The following is a 15367-nucleotide window of genomic DNA, read 5'->3' as shown; positions in this document are numbered from 1 at the left end:
ATGGGCCCGTCGTTCACTGTGAACCCCTCGCGGTACAGCCGCAAGCGAACTGAACGACTTTGTTCCTGCAACGTGGTTTAACATATTTGTTTTTATTATCTTAAAAATTTACAAAATTCACTGAATGAAAAACTATTTTGTAATGTAGTCAACAACCACATTTTACACTTAACAATAAAAATAAACAATCAAACAGTTTTTATTGAGATCATTTTAAATTGATGACAGTTATAGGGTCTGTAGATTTCTATAGGGGGGGGGGGTTTATATGTTTATGTTAGAATTAAATATAATTTGTAAGAAAAGACAAATTAATTCGCAATAACCAAAATAATGTAGTTACCTCTTGGTCTTTATTAGGCGGCGCTATTTGCTCGTGATCGTCCGCAGTTTGTCCTGGAAATATTCACAATAAAAAATTTAATTTATCTATATACAACGAAAATGTAAATTAGGTATGTATGTCTATACTAATATAGCGAAGAAAGATTTGTGTTTTTGTACTTAAAACATAAACTCAAAAACTACTGGACAGATTACAAAATATTCTTTCACACTAATAGAAAACTACATTATCACCAAATAACAAAATGGATATGGATAAAGTCGCGAGCAAAACCTAGTAAATATAAATAAGTAAATATATTACACTATACACACCTAGAATTTAAAATAATTGTTAGAATTTTGTCGCGACGTATGAGTGTTTGTGTTCGCAAATCTTAAAAAGGGCTTAATGGATTTGGATGCGGTTTACCTAATTCAATTTTTATTAACACTATGGTCCCTTAATGATGATTTAACAATTCTGAGTGGTAAGCGATACTCACCAAGTCTGTACCCGACCCCGGAGAACACACCGCGCCCTCTGCTGGACGAAGTCGGCTCGTTGCCGAAAACAACCGCGCCTTGTCTGCAAACACCTAAACTTTAAATATTCCAGTTTTATGAAGATTGATAGTTACACATTGGTTACTAATTAGGACCTAACTTAGTCCATTTCTTACCTATCCTTTTCATATAAGGAAATGATGGAAAAGGAAAGTGAATTTGACTGTAGAGGGTCCACATAAAAGGGTAAGCGACAAATTTGCAATTGCGGATGTCTATGGGCAGCAGTCGCTTCGCTTTCTCAAGGAATTCATGTGACCACTCCCTTGCCATGCTACCTTATCATATAAAAAAGTTTTTTTTTATATTCCATGCAGACTCGACGTATTTACTCACTCTCTGACACTTCTGAACATCTCTGCGACAATATCCTTCCGGTTCTTCCCGGGCCCCAAGATCTGTTGACCGGAGCGCTCTGAGCCTCCTGCATAAAAAGCTTCACCTGAAACAAATTTACATTTCTTCCTATTGTTATCATATTTGGTGTATATTAGGATGGGGAAAGAAATTACAAGATATTGGTTCAGTACTTAAATATTTCCCCAACCTTATCTTACTATTATTATAAATGCGAAAGTTTAGATGGATGGATGTTTTTAAGAGTTTGTAGCCTAAACCACTGAATGGATTTCCATTAAATTTGGTGTAGATGTAGAGGATAATCTGGGAGAACACATAGGCAACTCACTTTTGTTTTTTTAATTCGACACGGACGGAGTCGCGAGCGAAAGCAAGTAAGTTAATAAAAGGTCATGTTCATTATAATAACCTTCATCATTTGTATCAACAATGCTTCCCTTCATATTCTGTATTTCGTTTTTTAATTCTGTATTCTCTAATTTTAATGCCTCTATCTTTTTCTTTAGTTCTTCTATCTCTTTCTTACAATCAGAGCAATTTCCCTGAACTCGTGATTCATATAAGAGTTCATAATGGTTTATATCATTTTTATTTGAGGCTGTTGCTTTTATGCATTTATATGTCGAACATATGCCGTTAATTATAATATCTGTTTTAAAATTGAAATATCATTTAAATATGTAAAAAAAGTTACTGCTGTTCTAATGCGAAAAACTTATGAAACAATGCATTATAATGTGGTTTAATTTTTTTTCTAATCCAAGTATTACAACCATATTTCCTATAACATCTATGACCTGGATGTACAGTCAGCTACATAAATAATTATACATTTACCAAGCTATAAAAAACTTTACAAGCTATCAGTTTCAAAAACATATATGTCTGTATGCTTTTATATGGCTGCGAAGGTAACAAGTAAAAGGTATGCATGGTATGGGCCAGCGGTCGATTTCCGTTTCGATGGATTCAGGTGGCCGCTTGCTTATTTGCCGCCTTATATTATAAAAAATAGTATGGACATGTTAAGAGGAGGGATGAATCGCATGTAACAAGGAGGATGTTAGTTATGGGTGTTGAAGGGTATACCGGTAGAGGTAGACCGAGAAAGAGATGGATGTATTACGTGAAAGGTGACATGATCAAGGCAGTGATGACTGGGATGACATATGATAGTTATGTGGAGGACAAAAACCTTTAGGAGTAGGATAAGGAGGAATATGATGATGATGCTACCAACCATACACAGATGTTATCTATTCTAATATTATAAAGAGAAAACATTTGTATTTTTGTATGTATTGAAATAACTCATGAACTACTTCCTCAATTTCAAAAATTCTTATGCCATTAAAAAGTTGTTTTGTTGAATACTTTTTTTTTATTTCATGCCGCTAAAAGAGAAAACCTATTATAAATGCTTGTTCAGTATAAAAATTACCTTCTTCTTCATCACTGGAACTATCCTGTTGCAGAGATTGTAATGTTGCAAACTTAGATGTTGGTTGTGGCTTCTTGTCTTTCTTTGCAGGCAGCACAGGCGATGCGGGCGGAGATTCCATATCACTCTCTGAAAGCATTGGTAGTCCGGCTGCAGGTGCAGGGTTAGCAGGAGCCTCTTCTACATTCCCTCCATGTTCATAGAAACTGGACAGTGCCACCTTAAATATTATACAAGAATTTTACATCACAATTGAATATTATTTAGTAAAATAAGGGAACAAGTTGCTTTAATATACTAATATTATAAAGAGTAATAATTTTTGTTGAAAAAATACTCAAAAAGTTTTTGGACTATTTTTTATTATTACTAGTATATTATTGTAATGTTTAGGATTTCATTTAAATTACATTTTTAATGTTATTGTTTGTAAGATGTAAGTTAAGTTATCAGAATTACAATTTGACTAGTTGTTTGTTTATATTTATGTTTTACTTTAAAATAATTACATATGTAAGATAAAAAGTTATATTTATCACTAAAGTCCACAATATCGTATAATAGGGTTGGCGATAGGCAAGTGGTCGTAAAAAGAACGTAAACATTAAGGTTTATAAAACCTTGTGCGTCGACTCCATGTAAATGAGACAAAGCCAAGATAATGTTAACAATATAAATGTCTTCCATTACTATAACTAATAGTGAATAATATACCAGTTAAAATGTTTATGAAATAATTACAAATTGAAAATAAATACAATGAAACATGAAACAATATCGGCACATTCACCTCGAGTTGCCAATTAGATGATTCCAAAAAGAATCTACTTCTGGCGTCGTCAGCACCAGTAACATCACAAAACTGCCGCAATGTATCTTCCTTATTAACAGACATTATACAGATTTAATAAACACCAGGTGAAACAAAATCTTTTACCACTAGAAAACTGGATATTGCCAATGACTTGCTTAGTTTTTTTGACTTTGACAGTCGTCGGCTTTGCGGCCTCTTGTCATAGATACAGATTATATAAAATATTGTTATCAGTGCTATCACTACATTCACTTCTAAAACAGCGCCTAAAATAAATAATAATAAAGTAATTTAATATTTTTTTTATGTTCCACCCAAATATCGACAGTTCGTAGTTGTTCGTTATGTGGTAATATTTGTAAGTATCAAATCCGTCTATTAAGTACGGTATTTATTTCCATAATATATTCTATACTCGTCGATCGTGATTTATCAAACTTCAATGTCAGAATCAGATGTCACTGTATTGTAATTTGTAATGTCAGATTTATCATTTATCCTTCCATGCATTTATCAGATGTCTTGACTTGATACCTTATGACTTTTTGAGAATGAAATAAGAACTGCAGTTATATTTATCGTCCGAGTATTGTCCTCTGTTCTCATAACTAACTGTACTCAGTTTGAAGTTCTACATGTAACAATAATATACCTCAGATGTTTGCATTGCTTTTACACATTTTAGTTCGTCAGTGTCGTGCCGGCTACGATAAGATATAAATGAAGACTCCAAGAAAATCATCAACGAACATAATGCGCAAGTATTATCAATTGATTTTGGTTTTGATCAGCTTTATAAGTATTGTAACGCTATTGATTTACCGTCACGAGTACTACCGTCTCCGGTATGTTCTGGAGGTGCTTAACTTTTTCGGCAAGCCTGGCTTATCGGAGATAGAATTCTGTGGTCCAGGATTTAATGCCACAATGCTGTCTGAGATACTACGAAATTCTTCCATGGAGGTTAGAGAAACTCCGCCGTTATTTCAACAGATAGATGAAAACTTTTACTCCTACTCATCATTCTTACGGTCGTATCAAAAGTACCAAACATTGACTCCTACTTATGCTCACAGTATAGATACTATAGTAATTGGGAAGACCAATGTTAATCCTGCTTTCCGCTGCAATGTTTGGTTAGAGAATGATTCAAAACCAAAAGCTGGACGCTTTACATACAAAGTATTTGTTGAACATAGAAATTTTACTTTGTACATATTCCAGTGTACAATGAACAAAGACTTTGGTAAACCAAAGGGCATAAGTTTCTATGTAAATGATTACAATATAAATCCCATCCATGCTCCAATTAACAGACTTATCCAAGTGAATACAAAACGCAAGCCTAGAAAAATGAGCAATATTAAATTTGTCAATAATATTGTACCAGCTATATGTGTGCTCCCAAATCAAGTACCGATAATTTCGAGAGATTCATTTATTGAATTTCTTGTGTTTCATCAAATGATGGGTGTCAATTACTTTACATTATATGACAGCATGATATCGGAGGATGTTATACGAAGGTTGAATTTGTTACCATCTGATATAACACAGTGGAACATACAATTTTTCCCTTTAAACTATCCATTTATATTTTCCAAGTCATACAGTATTGTACGTGTCGCTGTCGAGTTAGATTGCCTCTTCAGACATTTTCGATATGACAAAGAAGAAACTGACAAAGTTAGTCATGTGATACCACTATCTTGGGATGAATTTTTAGTACCTCGTGTTCACAATAATATTAAAAGCGTTCTCAGTGATTTTGATCCTATGAGATCATTACAAATTAAAGCATTAACACTTTTATTCTGTCTCAACCAGCCTGACGATGATAATGCTATAATTGGATATCCGGATATCTTAAATAAAAGGCATTATTATAAATTTCCTGAGAATACTCCGATGATAAATATAATAAATCTTGATGCTCTTTCAACATTTGATGACATATTTAACATTACTTTAGTACCAAAGATGGTAATTCCCTTGAATATGCTCGGTGTACAGAAATATACAGTATGTAGGGATATTAAGAAGTATAGCCAGAGTGGATACAATGAGACACAGTTACAAGTCTTTCCACATCAACTTGAAGGTGCAATAACACAATTTTCTCATGAATTACTAAGCAATAAAATTTATAGACTGTATAAATCTGGACAAATATGGGAGAGAAGTTCAAGTGAAAATGTCAGGGAGATGTTGTAGAATACTCTTAACATTATTTGGTATATAAAATATTGCTTAAAAGCTAGAAGCAGCTTAAGAGTGTTTCTAGACTTTGTATTGGGTTTAGTCCATTTAATGAACCTAGGTTGTAAGCAGACTGCATCATTTATATTAAATTCATTAACATAGTAAAATAAAAATTAGGGTGCAATGAAAAATTGCACAATAGTGTTGTGATCATTTCGAGCCTGTAATATGAATAATAGGTTTTCAGAATTAAAATTTTATGACATCTAATTAGGGCTTCATATACAGATAAATGTTTAAGCAAGGCTGCGCTTGCATCTCTTTGTAATCAAATTCAATGGAAATAAGAATATATAACAAAAAAAAAAACTTATCGACGAATTGAGTACCTCCTTCTTTTGGGAAGTCGGTCAAAAATGTACCTTTAGGCTGTTAGAGTTATAACAAGACATGTTTGTATAAATTTAAATAATGAAACCTTTTAAACCCATATACAATAAATGACATTTTCAACTAGTGAAATAGTTGATATAATTTCTTATTTTCATTAAATTGGATTTATAAATATGTTTTCTGCGATTGGAAGCCATCAAAGTTTAAATTTCACTATAGAGTGTAATTGAAAATTTAAATAGTAAAAAATATTTGGGATCACAGATTATATACTGCCATATTTATATGTAATGTTATAATTTAATGATGTTTTTTGTTATTGAATGGTTGTTAATTTCTTGATGTTATTCTTAAGATACTGTTAAGTTGTAATACACTAATTGAAAATATTTTAATATTCGTTAAACCAGTTCTTTGTAAAATGTCATTGTTATTTAGATTAAAATTAATAACAATGACTTGAATACTCTGTATTTTTAATTAAAACAGTTACATTTTTTATGAGTAGGGCCGGTTTTTTAATTCTCAGCGCCCTAGGCGTGATTTCTACGGCGCCCTAATCGGTCGTCCTAACACAACACTGGTATTGTTTATAAGACCTTTTAATTTTTATTTTTGTTGTGTTGATTAAATGCCACATCTATTTGTAAAACATCCATGTTAAAGGAATAGACAGCTACAGTAGTTAAAAGGTTTGAAATCTATTACATGTGTTATGATTATTTGAACAGTATTTTGTTGTTGTGTCTCTATTAAAATATAAATTATATTTAATTATAAACCAATGTTATAGAAATGCTCTTATGTATGTAATAAGTTAATTTGAAAAGAGAAAATGTGTAGACCAGTTTGTCTCTGATTGCATTTTTTTAATAAAAATGTTGCCAGTATTAGAACAAGAAAATTCATAAATAATTTGACATTAATTAGTTTTTGTTGTGATATCAAATTCTTATTTTAATTCAATAGAGAATATTTATATTTTTTTCATGTATTTGTTTTTATGTGTGTCATATTTTTGTATTTAAAAGTTGCACATAAAAATTGGTAGGTATTCACTGGCTTTATTGATGGATTTGTGAGTAATAGTAGGATGTGCCTTGATAGTATGAGGGTTAGTTAAGGTTTTTAACAAAACTTTGTTAAGTATAATGCTTCATTATAAGACTGCTTATCTAAAAGAATTTTCACGAATTTAAATAGTTCACTTCAATGTGTATTAAACACTGTAAAGTTACATTCTTCTTTTATTTATTTCTCCTACATCCCTTGTCAGGGTTTTTACAAAAAAGTAATACGAGAAACCTCTGTTATGACCAATTTCATACAAATTTATTTCAAAAAGCGTCTATTTAACCATGATGAGAAACAACCAATTTATTTAAATCTAAAAATAGCAATTAGTGTCGTGTCTATGGTCAGACCTGCCAAGTACTGTCAAACCATGCCATAAAATCATTAAAAAATCAATGTTTCCTCTGGCGCGATGAACTGCTTTTCAATTTTTTTTGTCACATTAATACTGATTGTCATTTAGTGTGTAGATTATTAAAACACATGATGATTCTAAGTAAACGTTTATTCATCTATTCTAATACAATGCTGACGGAACCCGCCAATGTCACAGATCAATTGATAAAACGTAAGTATAGCTAGAACACAATACACAAATTGAAATAATTCTATACACATACAATATAAAAAATAATATCAATGAAGAAAAACATATAAATAAATGAGCACACTTGAGCAATACATAACAGTATTGTCGTTGCCACAGTTAAAAAATTGACTACAATTTAAAAAATATAAACATCAATTTAAAGCTTACAGATAATAAAATATTGCCACTTCAACTCACTCATAAATGCATTATTTTGTAATTAATAAGTAAATCTGGCCATGATTTAATTTAAAAAAAATTGGTATTTAAAAAATCGACATAATTAGAGAAAAATCATAACATATTCTAGTAGATGCATTCACTTAGTCTAGTCATGAAATGCAAGACACAAAAATTGTTTAATCTATTTCAATATTTATTAAACAACATGAATATTAACTTGATGTTGGCAAATGACCAAGCGTTATTTTTTTCTATAAATTGGAATTTGCCTTTAATAGTAGTGCCCTAATTTATAGGGGAGATTGGCTACTTTTTAATCCTTTATTTTTATTTACTTATTTAATACGTTTTTGTATATTTTGTAACAAGGAAGAGAATATTTTATTAGAGTTGGCAACACCATACTACATAAAAAGACGATTTTTAAATCTTTTTAATCTATTAAAAATCTGTAAATATATATTTCTAGAAGTAAACAGTATGAACTCTTTCTTTTTATAAATATTTCATTATATTGCCAACAAATAGTATTTTTTTTTCTTGCAATAAAAAACCTCTATTGGCGAAATGCAACATTAACAGCTAATACCAAATTGGATTAAACTGTAAAAATGCGATAAGGCAAAAGGAACGATATTTTTAAATGCATCTGGCTGTAAAGACAAGGAAAATATGCGTTATAATTTAATAATAATGTGCTAAATATATATAAGTATTATTGCGAAACAGGCATCCAGGAAATGCCGCGATTGAATCAGAAAAATATAATTTTATATAATTTATTGTCATGCAATAATGCAGTCGTAACAATTAGACGAAAGTCTATAGAGATATTATACAAAGAGTTTTTAGAATAGATTTTTCAATAGAGACTGTTATTAATGTAAAAGTTTTAACTCCTGTAAAGAATTTTTAATGTTAAAAGTAGTGTAGCAATGTTGGTAGCACTGCGACGGAGTCATTACTATGCGAACCGTCGATCAGAACAGACGTCTACGTTACGAGTTAATGCTTCGGAGAGTTATTAGCATTTCGTACAATAAACATATCAACAACCATAATTTACTGTGGATAGAAAAATAGTAGCATAAATTTTAGGATATTGTAATTTCTAAAAATATTTATTTAATTTTCTTGTACGTCAACATGAAAGCACTCTAAATATGATATCTCTATGCTGCAGACTTGAATAATTTAACACTATCTAATATAAAGATTGCCACATTTAAATTTTATGCATATAAATGTACAGTCAAGGACATTTATTTCATACCCATTTCAATAAAATACCATTCAACGCATAATTAGATTGAAATACCACTTTCGGTACATTTGATACTAAGTGGGTATCTAATTTAATTCTCTGACTATACATGTATATAGAAATATTTATTGCAAGTTAAATTGCTATATTTAAGACCTAATTTTATTTCTTGTGTATTCTTTACTCATTTATATAAAAATGTTTTTATACAGTTATAAAGTAAATGTTTGGGCGTCGTCAGATGACCTTGGCTAGGTAAGGGGGTAAGTATTTAACAATCATTTTTAAAGGGAAAAGTCTGGCGACATCCATACGTATAATGTAAAAACAGTTTGTACATAAATAAGTAAAGATTACACTAACCGTTGGTTCTCATTGACGTAACATTCATAACATACTTACTATTTGAAGAAAGTGAGACATATTTTAAAATGTTCCGTCAATGAAAACCCAGAGACCTAATTAATATTAATTCAAACAACAATTTCTTCTTTTTATTTACACAATTACACATCTTGAACAAGACATCAGTTTTAAAATATCACCATTTCTAAGTACTATAACATTTAAAAAGGGATTACAGTAAATGCACGAAAAATAGTCAAATAGTCTTAAAAGTTCATATAACAACAGCTATCTAGTACTCTCATGTGTGGGCAGTTAGAAAAAATTTTGACATACGAACAGACAGACAAAAATAGATTTCCAGTACAATATTCTTAAATACAGTTATGTATAGATATTCTGAGAGTTTTAACATATTTGATACATGTTCTAAGTAACATTAATCAAGGTAATATTTTAGTCTTGAATTTTCTAAATACCCTCACACAAGAGTGAAGTAAATGCGTAAGATTAGCAATTATATGCATATTATCACACTTTCCAAACTATGTTAAAAATTTGAGCAGTTTGTTATTTTAAAATTAATTTTAAAACAAAAAATCTCAATTCTTCCAATAATTTATACATATAAAATGTTTTGGTAGCAGTCTAATTTAAAAAAAATATTAATTCTTCCTAAAAGTTCTGCCTAAAAGTGGAGGTTTTCAATTCACCTGCAAGGTTTTAATTAAAAAAGTAATAAAAAACATACTGCTCAAATTAACATAGCATCATTTCAACATTAGCCTCTTTACATTTAATTGCCATTCTTCAATAAACATCAAATTGTTTCTGTAGCATTATTTCTATAATTAAATATATTTAAAGGTCGCAACACACAACTGATAGATAAAGAATTTTCACTCTTATACCTTTGACATAAAGTCCAATATCGTTTACGTTATTTTAAATATCTTCCCTTTTCCTACTTCTTTAGTGTTACGACCTTTTTAATTACATTTCTAAATATTTACATCAACAACTATAGTCCAAATTCATTTTCAACATTAATTTATATGGAAGATATTCAATAAACATATAAATATATCGGAAATATAGACAAATATTGTATATCTTTGTTGAAGCGTGCATACAAGATGTATTGTGTTTGAATATGTTAAAGAAAATATTGATTTCTAAAAATATTAACCAGAATAATTTTTATTTTGTAGTTTAGGCAATCGTAGTGTTGCGATGCTATTGAAAAATGAACCTTATATTTATGAGACATACAATACAAATTTAAATAGCACCACAATTATAAATTTGTGACAATTTTAAGCTAATTTGAATTGTATTTGTATGCGATAAGGGATATTTTTCAATAACAATTTAACGCTGTCACATTGTGAATATTGGTTTACTATATTTTATTTGTATGTTAAATCCAAAAATATTTATCATATTTTGTGTTAGCATGTAACTTTATAATTGTGATATATCTTAATATATTTTTTTAATTAAAACATTATAAAATAATTTGTACAAACCGTTTAAATTACAACTTATATTAAAATGAAAAATTATAAGAGAAAACGACTTGATTTCGTCCTGTCATGTAACATTTAAAATTGATTATTTCACGATATCAAGCTCGTTTTAGAGTTTCTTTGAAAATATATTTCGATTATTTTCACTACGTAACTTGATCAAATATTAATTTTTCAACATTTAACATGCCAACAATAGAATATTTACAATTCAAAATTCTAATTTAACAATTTTATTCGTAGACCGTTGTAGATATTTTTAAGAACATATAACTTTATATTTCATTTTAATTTCATAATTTTAATGCATTTACTATGAATAATGAATTTCTTAGTTGCCTTTATATCCTAACTATGTAATAACACTATTATTGTTAAATAACATTAAATCTAACAATTTGACTATGACTCTACTAGACCGCCATCATTTCTCAAATATTTCAGTGCAAAGTAAAATATAACTGAGTTTAAGAAAAAACCTACCGTGGATTTTTACTGACAACTTGTAAAATAATGTTATCCCTCTCATTCTCATTTAAAAGAAAGAGATAACAGTATATGTTTGTATGGATGGCAGCGTAAATCCAGACAAAAGTATTTAGGTGGCAGATTAGAAGCAAAGCTTTTTAATGAAAATTATTTTCCAAATGACGTGCTTTTTAAAAATAAAATACTAATTTTCAAAATAAAAAGTAAAAGAAAAATAAATTAAATAATTCTGCTATTCAAATATAATTAGACCGTAATATCGATTTATTATCCCGTTAAAATACTTTTGAATTTCAATTTTTAAAAAACAAAATTCATTAAAAACATTACGCATAGTAAGAGATCATTTTAATGGAATGACTTTAATGGAAGATATAATTTTAATTAGATTAAAATACTCTAAAATATTATAATGGAAGTTGGTTCTCTTTCTCTCTCACTCTCTTACTCCGATTAAGTCTTCTCTTTTCTCTATCTATGCCTACTCTTTTCCATCATTCTACTAGGATATCATACATATGAGAAGTATAACTTTAAGTATAGTCGAATGTAAGAATTTAAAATTAATAAAAAAAATCCTACCTTCCATCTATACTTAATATTATAAAGAGGAAAGATTGTGTTTTCGTATTTTTGTATGTATTGGAATAACTCAAAAACTACTGGGCCGAATTTAAAAATTCTTTTACCATTAGAAAGGTAATTTATCCGTGAGTACCATAGGCTGTTCTTTCATTATTTTTTTTTATTTTAAAGGTACGAAGACGGGAGCAACAGCTAGTATTAAATATAGTAAGTAGTATAATTGCTGCCATTAGAGGAACTGAGTTATGATGACTAATTTTAAAGATATTAAAATTAAAAAAAAATATTAATTATAATTAATTCACGTCTAATAATATAGATTATGTAGGAAATTAATAAAAAAGTCTAATTAAAAATAAAGGACAAACATATTGGTTTTAAAAGTACCAGGAATGCATAAACGTGGAATGGTTAAGTACATATGCCATAGAATAAAAATCAATGCAGACAAGCGACAGTACTTCCTGTGCGAGTACCAGGCGCGCAGCAGTCTAGGAGAGTCGGCAGTCTCAGGAGCGCGCTTGCGGCGTGGGCGTGCGCGCGTGTCAGAAGTAGATCACCTCCTCCTCCGGCGGTGGGTGCGGGGGGTGCGGCGCGGCGGGCGCGGGGGGCGGGGAGGGGTCGCAAGTATCCGGAGTGCGCACGCGGAACTTGTCCGGCAGCTTTGGGTATGTGTTGGTTCTGGAATATTATTAATAATTCATTATTACATGAAGATTTTAATACTTTTATAATAGTAGGGGAAAGACGCTGTTAAGGTACAGTGGTGTTGTTATTCCACATCTAAAGCAATACATAAACATCTGTCGAATTTAATAGAAATGTCAAATACTTATTTAAATAGTTTTAACTTTACAAAGATTTAAAAAATCTATGAAAAACGGATATATATGTATCTGTTTCATCAATTTAAACACGAAACGTTCTAAAATAAAGCCATTTTACTAATATTAAAAATGCGAAAAATGCGTTTAGATGTATTGTTTGTTAGAGTTTACGGAACGGAACGGAAGTCTATGAAATTTGACAAAGACGTAGAACATACGCTGGGAGAACACATAGGCTACTAATTATTATTATTTTTGAAATCCGTGCAGACAAAGTCACTGTCGAAAGCTAGACCAGCACGTGAAAGAATAATTGATAGTCCTTGTATGTTATGAGACTATAATTCGCAGATATGACGCCCTTCCCTATCTTTCACACTAGCAGCCTTAGTTGCCCTGGTCGCCCTGGGCGCCCTGGGCGGGTTACCCTGCATATTACCTGGTTGCTTTGTTATTGAGTTGTTGTTGCGAGGGCAGCGGCGCGGGCGAGCTGCCGGTGCGTGTATGATGAATCACTAAGCCTTGAGAATGAGGATGCTGAAAATATAAAAATATTAATTACACACAGTTCTGTAGAAATATACATACAAAAGACATTGTTTTCATCACAGACAATGTTTATTGGCTTACTGAAGAACTTGGTGACAACCCTAAGTGATGACTAGGTTTTAGTCAATAACATTTGTAATAGTAAGGAATATTGTTTTAGAAAAAGAAATTAGAACAATTTTTGTATTGAAATGTAAGTAAAAAAATAATATTTCATAAGTAGAGATTATTTAAAATTGACTTGATATTCAGTTTGAAACTTGATTTTTTTCATTTTAAGCGAAACACAATAATAAAAATTTAAACATATAAAAGTGTGAAAGTCAAAAGTAAAAATCATGCACTAAAAGAAAGCCCAACAGACGAAATGGTTGTGAAACATGGAAAACTGAAAAAAGCGCATAAAACCTGAAAAAGCAAAATTAGCCCGAATATATTGTTTGTTACGTTTATTTACAATATTCCAGCAAAAACAATGCCTTTTATAATAAATCGAGCCTTTTATAATAAATCGTGCTTAAATTTACACATTACGTAATTTGGAATAAATTCTATGAACACCAATTATATCAAATTACTTACAGATAATAATTTATTTAAAATACATTTGGATACTCCGCCTCCTGAAAATACAACCATTTGATCTGTTGCTAACTTAAAAAGCATTTTTATTTAATAAACTAGTTGTTCCCGAGCGACTTCATCCGCATGAAATTATAAAAATGTTATTTTATTGTTTACATTTGTCAAATTACAAATGTCAAATTGACATGACATGATGACGACCTTGCTTCCTTTATGTTGACAGCAATTTATGGTTATTTTCCCACATTATGTTTTTTATCCAAAATATTTACCTGCCAAGTTTATTGGCGTGAAAATATATAGCCTAAAGCGTGACGTAAGTGTAGGGCTTTTTATTAAAAAAGAATTATTCTATACTATTAAAATAAAGCGTAAACACACACTTCTTTGTTGTCTAAGATGTCAGCAATTACAGCATGTTTTTGAATAATTATTTTTTTTAATAAAAAGCCCTACACTTACGTCACTTTTTCGGCTATATATTTCACGCCATAAAACTTAGGGGTAAATATTTTGATAAAAACCCTAATGGGGGAAAGAGACAATAAGTTGTTGCCAACATTAAGGAAGCAAGGTTTGCATGGTTCGACATCATATCTTTTGACTTTTGCTATAGATAATTAGACTAATGTAAAGAATAAAATGTTTTTTTATTTTATTTTATGCGGATAAAGTCGCATGGGAACAGCTAGTTGTAAATAAGCTAGATCTACCTTTGACTAGTATGAAATCTGCACATATACAATTCATAGTAAAATAAACTGTACTATGTTCACAAGAAGCAAAGATTTAAAAAAACGTATAGAGTAGGCATAATTGACATTTCACTTGAATATTTTAACAATATCTCACTATCGCCATCTATTTATAGGTCATCAAAATCTTTCAATATATAATTAGTTGTATTTAAATAAATTTCCAATAATAAAAAAAATATTTATATTTTCTAACGTAACACTGTTTCAGTTTTATTATATAACTAGCTGTTGCTGACGACTTCGTCCGTGTGAAATAAAAAAAATATAGCCTATGTTACTCACATATAAATTTAATGATAAAAGAATTTTTTAAATTGGCCCATTAGTTTTTGCGTCAATCAAACACAAAAATCTTTCCTCTTTATAATATTAGTATAGACAAAATATGGAACTCAATACAATTTTCTACAGTAAATTTCGTCAATACACACGAGGTGTCACTAAACTGATATAGTACCTATCAGAGAAAGTACCAGTGAAAATGTGGCT

General features: G+C 30.1%; 3 protein-coding genes across 3 annotated transcripts in view; 1 reads left to right on the top strand and 2 right to left on the bottom strand.

Annotated features, from left to right (window-relative positions):
• Positions 1-3691, bottom strand: part of LOC106110402 (NSFL1 cofactor p47) — a gene marked incomplete at its 3' end in the record, with an annotated part of 5791 nt that extends 2100 nt beyond the window's left edge. The window contains exons 1-4 of the mRNA XM_013292229.1: positions 3483-3691; positions 2693-2912; positions 1228-1333; positions 831-913 (exon numbers count right to left, since the gene is read on the bottom strand). Coding sequence (XP_013147683.1) covers positions 831-913; positions 1228-1333; positions 2693-2912; positions 3483-3587 — 514 coding nt within the window. The remainder of the gene's footprint in view (positions 1-830; positions 914-1227; positions 1334-2692; positions 2913-3482) is intronic.
• A 276-nt stretch (positions 3692-3967) lies between these two features.
• LOC106110580 lies at positions 3968-7008 on the top strand. Its single transcript, XM_013292461.1, has one exon. It carries the CDS (start codon positions 4227-4229, stop codon positions 5718-5720), a length of 1494 nt encoding a protein of 497 aa, XP_013147915.1. The 5' UTR covers positions 3968-4226; the 3' UTR covers positions 5721-7008.
• A 7821-nt stretch (positions 7009-14829) lies between these two features.
• LOC106110393 (rho guanine nucleotide exchange factor 18) overlaps positions 14830-15367 on the bottom strand; it is a 32677-nt gene continuing 32139 nt past the window's right edge. Inside the window, exon 29 of the mRNA XM_013292221.1 lies at positions 14830-14851. Coding sequence (XP_013147675.1) covers positions 14830-14851 — 22 coding nt within the window. The remainder of the gene's footprint in view (positions 14852-15367) is intronic.

The sequence above is a fragment of the Papilio polytes genome, unplaced genomic scaffold, assembly GCF_000836215.1.
Source record: "Papilio polytes unplaced genomic scaffold, Ppol_1.0 DF824225.1, whole genome shotgun sequence".
Lineage (NCBI taxonomy): Eukaryota > Metazoa > Arthropoda > Insecta > Lepidoptera > Papilionidae > Papilio > Papilio polytes.
This window is presented reverse-complemented; position numbering and strand designations above follow the sequence as displayed.

What these genes read in the sequence shown, in the direction of transcription:
- LOC106110580 (XM_013292461.1), top strand. Translation starts at nt 4,227, where the DNA reads ATGAAGACTCCAAGAAAATCATCAACGAACATAATGCGCAAGTATTAT.